Raw genomic sequence first — 13,818 nt, 5'->3', positions numbered from 1 at the left:
AAATAAAATCCTACTTTAAAGCACTCTCTCTTGTATGACGATTTACATTTTGAATGGGAACTAAAAATAAGGAGGAGGGCAGACTGTAACAAATCAGTTTTATTAATCAAACACTTGTTCATAAATAAAATCCAAAACCAATTTCAAAGCACTCTCTCTTGTATGACAATTTACATTTTGAATGGGAGCTTGTGTTGAAAGAAGACTAAACGGTTATATAAATGGGTTTATGTTTTTGGTTTCTTAATAAAAAGAAATGAAACAACTTTACTGTAACAATAACTCAAGTGCTAATATACTTCTCCAAAACACAATATAAACGGGCACTTAAGACACTAATTAGCAGAATTGCTAACTAGCTTAGCGCTTTGTGCATAGTAGTAATGGCTCATCAACAAAGATTACAAACTATGCAATTAGCTTCATTGTCCCACCTCTTGACGCAGGCACACTGGGAATAACAACACAAAAGATGATCTAACTCTTGACTCTTCGTAATATTATTGATTCAGCAGCCTAACCTGAGTGTAACAATGAACTCACTCTCTCTTGCCCTAATCACTGGCGTGGAAGCCTCACATTGTACACAAACAAGGACCCAAACGGGACTTCTCATAGCTGCCGGCAAAAACCGATGATAAAATTTGTTGGCAACTAATTCATTCATCGATTTTAATCGATTAGGTGTTGCCGCCTTAAGGCTGATTCATGCTTCTGCGTTCCAGTGATGTCGTAGCGTCGGCATAGACCCTATGCCCTCATTGTGCATTCCTAGTTCTGCATCGAGGGAACGCATTGCTCTGTAATTCACCGCCATGCCACTAGAAGGGTGTGGCTTTGTCTTTGTACGGTTTTGGAGGACTCTTGATGAATTCCTTTAGTTTTCCTCCGGTCATTGACAGCAATGGCAACGGAGATGGAATGTGTGTATTTGCAGCTGCAGATGCATAAATCAGTCTTTTTTTGTCTTTGTTGTACACATATTTCAAATCCACATCTCAGATTTTACACGCTATGTTTATTTCTACATAAAGTGAAACATGGGCAGTCATAATTTCGCAATCCATATCCTAAATCAAAATAAACACAGTATTCCAATGATCCAAAAGAGGGAGCCATCAACAAAGACCCTACTGCAAAAACACACCTGCTTAAAAGTATGCGAGGGAAATGCATGCAAAAAGTATTTTGAGACAATGAAATGGTAATAAAAGACACATTAAAAACATAAATAGTAAGTACCGTGTCGGACGTCTCGCAATGTTGAAGGAATTGCAGTAACCCGGTAGTATTCATCGAGTGACAGTGACATTCTACGTCAGGGGTCAGCAACCTTTTTGGTGTGGAGTGCCACTTTCAAAATTTCTTGTCAATCAGTGTGCCACCCCAAGATTAATGACGCGCATCCGAATTTTTATATTCAGCAGAGCTGTAATTTTACTCCAAATAAAAAAAAACATGGACATACATTTAATTTGTATAACTACCATTCGTCTTCATCAATTAACTAAAAACTAATGCATATTGTCGAAAATATCAAAACTTGAAAATAAGTGCAACAGTAATAACAGCTGTACAGCTGCACCATTTACTGCAAACATATCACACACACACACACCCCAGCACGCAAAGGGGAACAGGTGTGATTCTCAGTGCAGGTCTCTCACAGTACAGAGAGCCTTCAAAGTCAGAACAGCCGACTCTTACATTTTGTCTTGTTCACTAGCAACTTAAACAGTGAATTATATATATACAATTTTAGATTTTATATTACAAATATAAAAGATACCTACTTTAATGTGTTCCTTGGCCCTGCTTTCTATGAATTTTCATGTTTTGTCTCGTAGTGGCGTTTGACACCTGTTGTGCGACACACAACTCTCTCGAGGCATAATGCACAAAAAGAGCTACCAGAAGTAACCAGGCAACCATTTGTTACCGGTATCCCCAAGGGGCCGCTGTCCCCTACAATATGATTGGCTTGCTTGTTAAGCGTAGAAGAAGAATTGGGCGTCTGGGCGAGAAAAAGAGAGGGAGCGATGGAAGGTGTTGAGAGAGAGCGGAGAGCGCCGTGAAAAGGAGAGAAGAGGCTGTGTCCCCCGCTGGTTTTTGTTTTGTTTAATAAAAGTCTCCAGTAAAACGCCATCCAACGCGTCACAGTGTTTTTATACACGTTGCCACCTCTCCGAAAGTAAGCACCGGACGAATCGACGGCAACGAGCCACGTTAATCGCCGGTCCACTCCATACTACAGTGCAAGCATCGCTTCACCGCTGCCCTGACCTGACGGCTGGCAATCGGGGTCCAACCGGAGTGTTGCGATGCACCGGGACAGGGGTGTACAGCCCCGTATCTTAAGTGACCGGCCTCCGCGCCGGGGCGAGGGTGTGACATCGGGATCTCAATTCAAAGTTAAAGCGACGGGGCTCCCGGCACGGACGCCGGCGATTCGCCGGCTGTCTACTCGCTTACTGGCCCGCCAGCCTCCACACTGGGGCTTGGAGTAACAGTACCAAAAAGTGCAGACTGGTAACACTATGTACTTCCACCAGCTCTCTGAGTGGTTGGCTTCGTGACACGTTAGTAGCGGGTGCTGAATTGAGCGCGCAGAATTGAGCGCGCAGAGAAAAAAAAAAAAACGACGAGCGCAGGAATCGAGAAATTGAAGAGCTGGAAGTGTGCTTAAAATCCATAATTGTTCGCAAATAATGCTATAGGCAGAGGGGTCGGGAGGGACGCTCCTGTAAAGCCCTAAATAACAGGGCGTGCGACTAAAAATGTCTTAATTTCAGGTTAAAAAAAAAAAATATATTTTTTTTTTATTATTTTGCCATGCGCTCGCGTGTCACTGGTTAACCCTTCGCGTGCCAGTGCTGACACGCGTGTCATAGGTTGCCGACCCCTGTTCTACGTGATCACCCCGAGCATCCATTAAACATGGCGCCCCGCCGTAGATCCTCCGTAGATTTTCAGTAAAAGAGAACAATTGTGGCTTATCAGAGCCTACAGTGTATCACAAAAGTGAGTACCGGTCCAACCCCTTGCATTTCTGCAGATATTTAAGTATATCTTTTCATGGGACAACACTGACAGAATGACAATTTGACACAATGAAAAGTAGTCTGTGTGCAGTTTATAAAATAGAGTTAATTTATTTTCCCCTCAAAATAACTTAAAATATAGGCATTAATATCTAAACCCTTGGCAACAAAAGTGAGTACACCCCATAGAAACTATGTACACCCCTAAATGTCCAAATTGAGTACTGCTTGTCATTTTCCCTCCAAAATGTCATTTGACTAGTTACAGGAGTGCTGTCAGCATTGTTGCAGAGATTGAAGAGGTGGGGGGGGGGGGTCAGCCTGTTAGTGCTTAGACCATACGCCGCACTCTACATCAAATTGGTGTGCATGGTTGTTACCCTAGGAGGAAGCCCCTTCTGAAGACGGTACACAAGAAACCCTGCCCGTCAGATCAGATCATAGGACATGGTTCCAGTAATCCATGTGCTTTGTTGACATGTCTTCAGCAAACTGTTTGCGGGCTTTCTTGTGTACCGTCTTCAGAAGAGGAATCCAGCCCGACGCAACCGGCCCGTGGGTATAAAAGCCCAACGCGGCCCCAGCCCGATCAATCAACTTGATTTGCTTGCCCGAGCCTGAAAAAAACAGAAATTTTATGTTTTGTTTGTAGGCACGAGCCCGAAAAAAAAACAGAGAAATTTTATGTTTGATTTGTGGGGACTCAGGAGAAGGAGGGGATGCGATGCGTGGTTGCGTTTTGTGTGATCACGTTTGTGACGATGCCAGTACATACATGCATAATGATAACAAATTAAAGCCTGTCTTTTGTAAAGAATTCTCCCAGTTAAACAAGACTCTAAGATAGATATCTTTTATATTTGCGTGTCTGTTCTAACAGGCGGATAGTGGATTTGACTTTTATTTTAATCTGATGCAAGTTTTCTCAATGTTCAAATAGTCTACATATTTTTATGATCATTATAAATGCATTTACACAACGAAATAACACTGGAAAAGTTTGTTAAATATATTTCTCGTATGAGACCAGAGCGCCACATTCGTTTACATTCAGCGAATGAAAGGTTCATGTATAGCATCTTTGACAATCAATTTCAATCCTTTCCATATCCCACTTCTGCAGTTGTTTGCTTTTCAATTCCCCTGTCCTTAGTTTGTTTTTCACTCCTATAGCTGCTCCATATCGAAAAGTAAATACCAGAATGGTCGTGGAAAGCGCCAGGGCGCAGGAGGGGAAGATTGAAAAGAGAACCACTGCGTTTACGTGCACAGGCATGCACAGCGCCTTCTCTGTTTCTTCCAAATTATTTATGTTATTTAACATCCATACTGTACATCGTTTTAGTATAAATATATGAGAATATATATATTTAAAAAAAAAGTTAGCGAGAAAGAAGTCGTCCCGACCATAAATAATCACACATAAGTCGCTCCAGAGTATAGGACGCACCCTCTGCCAAACTATGAAAAAAAAACTGCGACTTATAGTCCGAAAAATACGGTAGTTTTCATGGTGTCAAAGTGTCATTTTGTCAGTGTTGTCCCATGAAAAGATACACTTAAATATCTGCAGGAATGCAAGGGGTGTACTCAGAAGCGGAGTTTGGCCGAAAAGTTTCATTGCATGTAATAGACTTTCCTATATATATATATATATATATATATATATAAATATATATATATATATATATATATATATATAGGAAAGTCTAAGTTGTAAAGCAAGAAAACAAACAACAAAAATAAATGAAATGAACAAAAAAAGATATTTTTATAATGGGTCAAAATTATTTTTTGAACAGATCATGTGACATATTATTTTTTTAAAAATAGGAGAGGGCAATTTTATTTTTCAAATGATTTTTTCTTTGAAAAAAAATATTTTTTTTTAATTTAAGCAACTTTTTGGGGGATTGAATGATTTAGACACAAATGTCCTATCCATAATATGGCCCAGACACAAAAAGGATTGCTAAAATCAAAGAAAACTTTTTTAATGAAAAATTAAGTATTCAAATGCAAATTTTTGAGCGTCAAATATTTTTTCGCGTTCAAAAACTTTTTTTTTATGATTGAATTTTTTTTTTTTTTTTATTCAAGTGATCTTTCTTTTGAAAATATTTTTTTGTATGAAGCAACTTAATTTTTTGATTCAATAATAAAGACACATGTCCTAGCCAAAATGTGGCCCAAACACAAAACAACATTACTTCAATCAAAAAAAAAAAAAAAAGACTTGAATAAAAATAAATAAATAAATAAAAAGCTTTAAAATGCATTTTTGGGGGTTTGATATTTATTTTTGCATTCAAACACATTTTTTTTATTGAAGTGACTTTTTTTTATTGAAAATATATATTTTGATTGAGGCAACTTTTTGTTTTGATTGAAGCATTTTTTTTTTTTGATCGAATAATGAAGAATCAAATCTACCTCCATATGGCTCCACCCAGTGGATACAATTTGTGACTAAGGTAACTACATTGGCACGACACCGGCGGGTGTACCATATTCAATGGATGATGGTCTTGGTGAAAAGTATAGCTGTCCTGCCAGCAGCCTGATTTAGAATTCACCTCAAGAATAACGGGAGACAAAAAAAGGCTCATTTTAAACTTATTATTATAAATATTCTTGTAAGTTAATTTTAATGCTGACACTGCGTTTCGGGGTCAACATGTTGTGCCCCCCCGTCCCAAAAGTCAGACTCCGCCTATGGGTGTACTCACTTTTGTGAAACACTGTACAAGTCTTTTAATTCCGAGTTTCCCTTTAAATGTTCCTAATCCTAATAATTGATTATACGAACTAACTTGTTGATAGATAATCGATTACTAAACCCTACTCTTGTAGCCACCCGCTGAGTGGATGCGCAATTACACGTTATTCTAGTACGCAAAAAAGTATGTTCCGTGAGATCATATGCGCGCCCCCCTCCCACCCTGGCACCGCTTTGGGGGCGCGCCCCACTATTTGAGAAGTACTGTATTAACTAGTCTTTAACCATTAAAAACAAGATGGGAGAAAATTATTTGACTAAATTTAAAGAAAAATAATCAGATTAAGATGTTATAAATATGCAGTGTAGAAGCTATGCTGCTAATTTTATGAAATGTTGATACTGTACCTTTTGGAATCTCCACACTGATGCCTGATTGTCTCGTCCATCAGATGAGACAGAGGAGGATGAGGATGAGGAGAGTGAGGAGGAGAGCGCCGATCTGGTTTTGCAGTCCGGCTCTTTGAGCATGCTGGAAGACAAGGAGCTTTTGGAGCCGCCAGCCAAGCAGCCTAGAACTGCTTTAAACCTGCACAATCTGACAGAGACGCACAACACATAGAGAACATGTAAACACACACTTTGCTGTAACATCATCAAGTCATCCCATTCTTCACCCACTGTCCTTTGTACTTTGAATTTCTCAAAGATACTTTGGTGTTAAGTGTTTGTCCAGCATGTATAAGAAAATGGGAGCGTTTTTTTTTTAATGCCAATGATGTAATCTTTGCCCTCTGTGCTGCCATTCTTTTGGTCATCTAATCATGTATAATCCCCGTGCCTTCCCAGAACATTTGGTGGCCAGCGCTGCCCAAACTTGACATGATTACCTTATATAATAATCGTTTGATATCCTTATGCGTCTCCCTTGCCCCGCCTTAAACCTTTACTGGATGCGGAGAAATTGTCCACGTGATTTTTTAAAATGGCACTCACATTGCCTTTTAAGCAATGTCTATGCAGGGGTGTTCTATAATCAGGAACAAGGGATATTAGCGGAGTGGCTGTCATGTTTGATATACAGTGATACCTCTACTTATGAATTTAATCGGTTCTGAATGTAGTCTCGTAACATGAAAATTCTGTAAGTAGACACGCATTTTCCACGTAAATGCCCGCATCTGTTCCAAGCCCCCCCAAATTCAGACATAAATGCATCAAAACTTGTAACAAATACATGTTACAATTGGATTATTGCACAATAAACATAAAATGACAGTTGTGCATAATGTAAAAAACCAAGAATAAAAGTTAATACAGTCATGCAAAGCTGTCGGAACACGAGGAGGATGCTGGGATACACACATACGTATACAGTAAACGTCCCTCTCAGTTTTGCCAATTTGGTGACTTTCTCGCTAAATCTGGCAACTTTCCAAAGCCTTGTGGTGACTTTTTTTTTTTTTTTGTCAAAACTGACTAGCGACAAATCTAGTGACAAGTTACCATAATTTTTTCTTATTCCTTATTCCTACTGGATTGTATTTCTGGTCAATATAGTTTTGCAATGTTAAAAAAAAAAAGTTAGGGTTCACCTGTAGCTAACCATATTTAGTTTTTTTTTTAAACTCACTTTTGGCTTCTCCCACGACATTATTCCTCTCTCCGACAGCGTCCATTACAATGGTGTACCGCAAGCAACACGTCACTTTTGCTCATTAATATTCATGACGTTAGCAATTGTTGCTCGTCAGGTCAAGCTTGCGTTTGTCCCTAATGCTAAATGCATGGAAATAGTGTACGAATAATATCTTTACTGACTTAAACCTACCAATTCTGTCCGAAAATAATGTCCCTGGTACCAAATTCACTGGTAAAGATGTGGAAGAACATATAAATGTTCAGTTAAAGAGATGGCTTGAGTGTCGGGGGCTGAAAAAGACAGGGAAAAAAGCTGACCTGATCCAGAGGTAGCTTTTTTTTATCGACCTTTTTCTTGTGTGCGTTGCCTTATGCCACTGACTATGACATTCTCCTGTTTCAACAATCTATCCTTTACCACCATATGCCCTGTCTTTTTTATATATTATATCATGTGGTTGTCTTACGTCTCTGACCGTTCTTGGAGGTAATATACATTGCTATTTTTGTGTAGCGATCGCAAATGCTACTTAGTGACAGCCAACGAACACTTATTTTTTTCACTAATAACATCTTGATTATATAATTTATTTACACTTCCCCCTTACTAAAGTTTTTTTTTTTTTACAACAGAAAAGGTGACAACAGTGGCAGGCAGATATCATTTTAATTTTTTTAGGTCATTCATTGTCAAGACAGAAGCAGCACGGCGAAACGCCACGCTAAAAAATAAGTAAAAATATCAAAATGGCTTACCTCTTCGTCCACTGTAGGGCCATGCCCCCCAACAAAATGTTTACTGCATATGAATGTGAATGGCTTCACCTTGCTGGCGTTAAACTAGTATTTTGACGTCCGCACAAGTTGATCCATTCTTCACATTTTTTCCTGCGAGTTTTGGCTTCGGGAAATGTATGAAAAAAACATCCTTCATACGTCGTAATGTCTAGAGTCATTTCTACAAGTTCCATAGCAGCAGTGTTTACTCGGCATGTTCTTTTTTGAAAGATTACCGGCAGAAAAAAGGAGTAATAATAACATGAGTTGTATGTGAGGGCCTGTCCATGTTGACCCACTTCCGAGTTACGATGGCGACGTCACTGTTTAAAAATAGCATTCGTGCGGTACGCTATTGGATGCATTCCTGCCTCCTCAGCTGGAGTTTTTGCTAGGCAAAGCAAAGGACCTCTAAGGTGTTAGTCACATGATCTGTTCTAAAAATAATTTTGACCCACTATGAACTGCTTTGTAGGGTTCTTATTCATTTCATTCATTTTTGTTGTTTATTGCTTTACAACTTTTATAGCAAACATTTTAACAGCTAGGTCTCTATTTTAAAGGGAAAGTTCAGAACAGTTTTCAGACATTAGGCTTATTTTTTCAATTAGTGACGGTTTAATTAGTCGGTGGAGTTGATTTCAACAAATTCAGTGCAGTTTGTCAGTTATTTGTTAGTTTCAGGGCTCCGGAGTGGCTGAGCTAGTGCGAATCAAAAGTGCCTTCTCAGCATGGCAATAAAAAAAGATATTAACAGATGGTCACCTAAATTCAAAATGCAGATCATTTCTCGAGATACCCATGTGGTTAAAACAATGTCAAACCCCACTGCCGTAATTAATTACATTCTGTAGGACTATTTTTTTTTTTTTTTTTTTTTTTTTGGGATGCATAATGCGACCACTATAGTGAGGAGTGCTTAGGCTACTCGAGCTCAGTCTGCTTTTGTTCCCACAAAAAAAAAATGTGGTGAAAAAAAAACAATGTGATATCACTCCGCCGTGCTTGCTTCGACAGTCTGTTCCCTGCAGAGCTGCTGGATTAGAAATGTTACTGTTCATACTATAATTATTGACATGCAATGATGAGTTTTAATAGTTTTATCCTGAAAACATGGCCAACACTATTGATTGCATGGGTCATTGGTGACTCCCATGCGTGCATATGTTGTTGTTTTTATTGGTATGCTAAGCGGGCACCATTGACTCGCGCTAGCTTAGCCATTCCGGAGCCCCGAAACTAACAAATAACAAACTGCATGGAATTTGTTGAAATCAACTCCACAGACTAATAAATAAATAACCCCCCGCTAACTCGAAGATTAAGCCTTACGTCAAAAATTCTGAACTTCCCATTTAAATCAACAGGAAAGTCAATTACATGCAATGACATTTTTCGTCCAGTGGGAGGCACTGACCCCCCTCAATCTCCGCCGATTGCTGCGAACAGCACCTCATACTGTATTTTTGCCTCTCGCATCCTGAAACTTCTTTTGTAACAGGCAATATTTGCCTGTTAAGGTGTGTCGTAACCTGAAAACTCAATTTTTTAGAGACTTTTGTAAGTAGAGGTACCACTGTACATTCAGTGCGTTTAATTCAGCCAATTTACCGTATGATTGATACACTGTGCCTTTGAGAGATTGTTAAAGCTCATATTCTATATATTCTGTATTGTTGCATTTATATGGGGTTCTGTGAAGTAGCCTTGTTGTTTTTGAACTTTTGTAGCTATTAAAAAATCATGCGAGCCATGTGATGAATCTGTCTACTATGCCGTTTCATCTTTGCTTTGCCCATCCTGATCATTTTCCTCTAAGATACGTAATCACATATTCATACAAAGGTCGTTTGTCATCATTCCTTTGCCATCCTTCTATTTCCTTCATAGTACATAATGACACATTCACACATGCAAACAATCATACAAGATGAAGGGCAACTTGAATCTTGAGTGAATCTTAAGCACTTCACTTTGTCCGTGGTTACCCGTGTATTACTGTACCAGCCTTTTCGTAGTGGTAAAGCTTCGTATTCACGTGTCAGATATCCAAATTATGTTGGTTGACCATAACTGCCTTAGTATACATGTCGTAGTAAGCCTACAGAGTATTAAGCTCTATTTTGGTGTTGGTCCAGGCTTGGAGAAGTGCTGACCTTTAAGACTGACCCTTTAAAAAGAGCACAAAGTTATATCAGGAATGTTTATGTCAGAATTTTGCTGAAAAAAAATCTTTTGTGTGTTTGTTGTGTCTGGGTAGAAGTCAGAGAAAAGTTTAAAAAAACAAAAAAAAAAACATTTTGGAAGGTAATGCGTTCTTGTTCATGCACTGTAATGTGGATTCGACCTTCAAGGTTATGCTGCTGTAACTTTCGTCAAGTGATCTTGATGTCCCTCTTAGGACCTTTGTACAATCTGTGATCTTTGTAGCTTTAAAAGATTGCTTTCTAAGAAGTGTGCGTATTGTGTACGTTTACTGCATTTACTCCTAACCAGGGTGCCGTGACATCAGGGATCATGACCAAAATGATCAATATTCATTTATTTTTTTTCCAGATGATTACAATGATTACAAATGTATTAGTTCATCAATGCCAGTGACAGGTCGAGCAATTAAATGCTACCTACAGTTGTATGAAAAAGTATCTGAACCTTTTTAAATTTCTCACATTTCTGCATAGAATCACCATCAAATGTGATCTGATCTTTGTCAAAATCACACAGATGAAAAAACTGTCTGCTTTAACTAAACCCACCCAAACATTTATAGTTTTCATATTTTAATGAGGATAGCATGCAAACAACGACAGAAGGGGGGAAAATAAGTAAGTTAACCCTCTGCCTAAGGAGACTTAAAGAGCAATTGAAAGCAATTTTTACCAAACAATTTAAGTCAGGTGTATGCACAGTCACTGATTCGAAGCTGCGCTGCCCACTATAAAACACACACCTGGTAAGAATTGTCTTGATGAGAAGCATTGTCTTATGTGCATCATGGCTCGGTCAAAAGAGCTCTCTGAAGACCTCCGATTAAGGATTGTTGATTTGTATAAAGCTGGGAAAGGATACAAAACCACCTCTAAAAGTCTGGACGTTTATCAAACGAGAGTCTGAGATGCTGTCTACAAATGGACAAATGTTTGGCACTGTTGCTTCTCTTCCGAGGAATGGCCGTCCACCAAATATGAGGCCAAGAGTTCAGCGCAGAATACTCAGGTAAAAAAAAAGAAACCTCTGCTAAAGATTTACAGAATTCACTGGCACAGTGCAATATCTCTGTGCACACATCAACTGTATGTAAAATTATGGGCCTGGACAACTTGCAATCATAAATGGACGAATGAATTCAAAAGTTTATCAGGATGTTTTGCAGGAAAACCTGAGGCCGTCTGTCATACAATTGAAGTTAAAAAGAGGATGGATGCTGCAACAAGACAACGATCTAAAACACATAAGTATATCAACTTCAGAGTGGTTTCAGAAGAACAAAATACACATTCTGGAGTGGCCAAGTCAAAATCCAGACTTGAACCCCATTGAGATCCTGTGGCATGACCTAAAGACAGCGATTCATGCCAGACATCTGACTTAACTACAGCTATTTTGTAAAGAAGAATGGGCCAAGATTAGTCCTGATTGATGTGCCAGACTTATCTGCAGCTACAGGAAGCGTCTGGTTGAAGCCATTGCTGCCAAGGGGGGGTGGGGGCAAAAAATATTAAATGTGATGGTTCACTCACTTCTTTCCTCCCTTCTGTCATTGTTTGCACAATATCTTCTGTCATTGTTTGCATAATATCCTCATTAAAATATGAAAACCTATAAATGTTTGGGTGGTTTTAGTTAAAGCACTTTTTTTCATCTGTGTGATTTTGACAAAAATCAGTTCACATTTGATGGTGATTTTATGCAGAAGTGTGAGAAATTCTAAAAGATTCGGATACCTTTTCATACCACTGTAATTACCGTAATTTTCGGACTATATGCCACTACTTTTTTCCTTCATTTTGAATCCTGCTGGTTATAGTCCAATGCGGCCAATTTATTTGGGTTAATAGGTAGCACTTTATTTGACAGTGGTGTCATAAGAGTGTCATAATTATGACATGACACTATAATGGGAATTACTGAATGCTTATGACACATGTCATTATGTGCCATACGGTAAATTATGTCACTAACTCCATATACAGTGGGGAGAACAAGTATTTGATAAACTGCCGATTTTGCTGGTTTTCCCACTTGCAAGCCATGTAGAGGTTGTAATTTGTATCATAAATTCTCTTCAACTGTGAGGGACGGAATCTAATACAAAAATCCAGAAAATCACATTGTATATTTTTTAAATAATAAATTTGTTTTTAACTGCATGAAATAAGTATTTGATACATTACCAACTAGTAAATATTTCGGCTCTTAGTTCTTTTTTAAGAACCCCTCCTGTTCTCCACTCATTACTGGAAGTAACTGCACCTGTTTGAACTTGTTACCTGTATAAAAGACACCTGTTCACATGCTCAAACAAACAAACTCCAACCTCTCCACAATGGCCAAGACAATGAGCTGTGTAAGGACATCAGGGATAAAATAATAGACCCGCACAAGGCTGGGATGGGCTACATGAAAATAAGCAAGCAGCTTGGTGAGAAGGTAACAACTGTTGGAGCGATTATTAGAAAATGGAAGAAGTTCAAGCTGACGGTCAATCTGCCTCGTTCTGGGGCTCCATGCAAGATCTCACCTCGTGGGGCATCACTGATCATGAGGAAGGTGAGGGATCAGCCCAGAACTACACGGCAGGACCTGGTCAATGACCTGAAGAGAGCTGGAAACACAGTCTCGAAGAAAACCATCGGAAACACATTACACCGACATGGATTAAAATCCTACAGCGCATGCAAGGTCCCGCTGCTGAAGCCAGTGCATCTCCAGACACGTCTGAAGTTTGCCACTGACCATCTGGATGATCCAGAGGGAGAAGGTCATGTGGTCGGATGAGACGAAAATTGAACTTTTTGGTCTAAACTCGGCTCGTCGTGTTTGGGGGAAAAAGAAAGATGAGTACAACCCCAAGATCACCATCCCAACCGTGAAACATGGAGGAGGAAACATCATTTTTTGGGGCTGCTTCTCTGCCAAGGGTACAGGACGACTGCACCGTATTGAGGGGAGGATGGATGGGGCTTTGTATCGCCAGATCTTGGCTGACAACCTCCTTCCTTCAGTGAGAGCCCTGAAGATGGGTCGTGGCTGGGTCTTCCAGCATGACAACGACCCAAAGCACACAACCAAGGCAACATAAGAGTGGCTCCGTAAGAAGCATCTTAAGGTCCTGGAGTGGCCTAGCCAGTCACCAGATCTGAACCCGATAGAAAATCTATGGAGGGAGCTGAAAGTCTGTGTTGCCCGGCAGCAGCCCCGAAACCTGAAGGCTCTGGAGAAGATCTGCATGGAGGAGTGGGCCAAAATCCCTGCTGCAGTGTATGCAAACCTTGTCAAAGACTACAGGAAACGTTTGGTATCTGTAATAGCAAACAAAGGTTTCTGTACCAAATATTAAGTTCAATTTTTGTGATGTATCAAATACTTATTTCATGCATTTAAATGCAAATTTATTATTTAAAAATCATACGAGATTTT

The 13,818-nt window shown here is 39.4% G+C and overlaps 1 protein-coding gene across 1 annotated transcript in view; it reads left to right on the top strand.

Annotated features, from left to right (window-relative positions):
• LOC130920168 (MHC class II regulatory factor RFX1-like) overlaps nt 1-9,931 on the top strand; it is a 36,044-nt gene extending 26,113 nt beyond the window's left edge. Inside the window, exon 18 of the mRNA XM_057843141.1 lies at nt 6,213-9,931. Within this exon, the coding sequence (XP_057699124.1) occupies nt 6,213-6,382 (170 nt within the window). The 3' untranslated portion in view covers nt 6,383-9,931. The remainder of the gene's footprint in view (nt 1-6,212) is intronic.
• The last annotated feature ends 3,887 nt before the right edge of the window (nt 9,932-13,818 follow it).

Source organism: Corythoichthys intestinalis, chromosome 8 (assembly GCF_030265065.1).
Source record: "Corythoichthys intestinalis isolate RoL2023-P3 chromosome 8, ASM3026506v1, whole genome shotgun sequence".
In the NCBI taxonomy this organism is placed as follows: Eukaryota; Metazoa; Chordata; class Actinopteri; order Syngnathiformes; family Syngnathidae; genus Corythoichthys; species Corythoichthys intestinalis.
The sequence above is the reverse complement of the archived record's forward strand: the minus strand, read 5'-3'. Positions and strand labels throughout refer to the sequence as shown.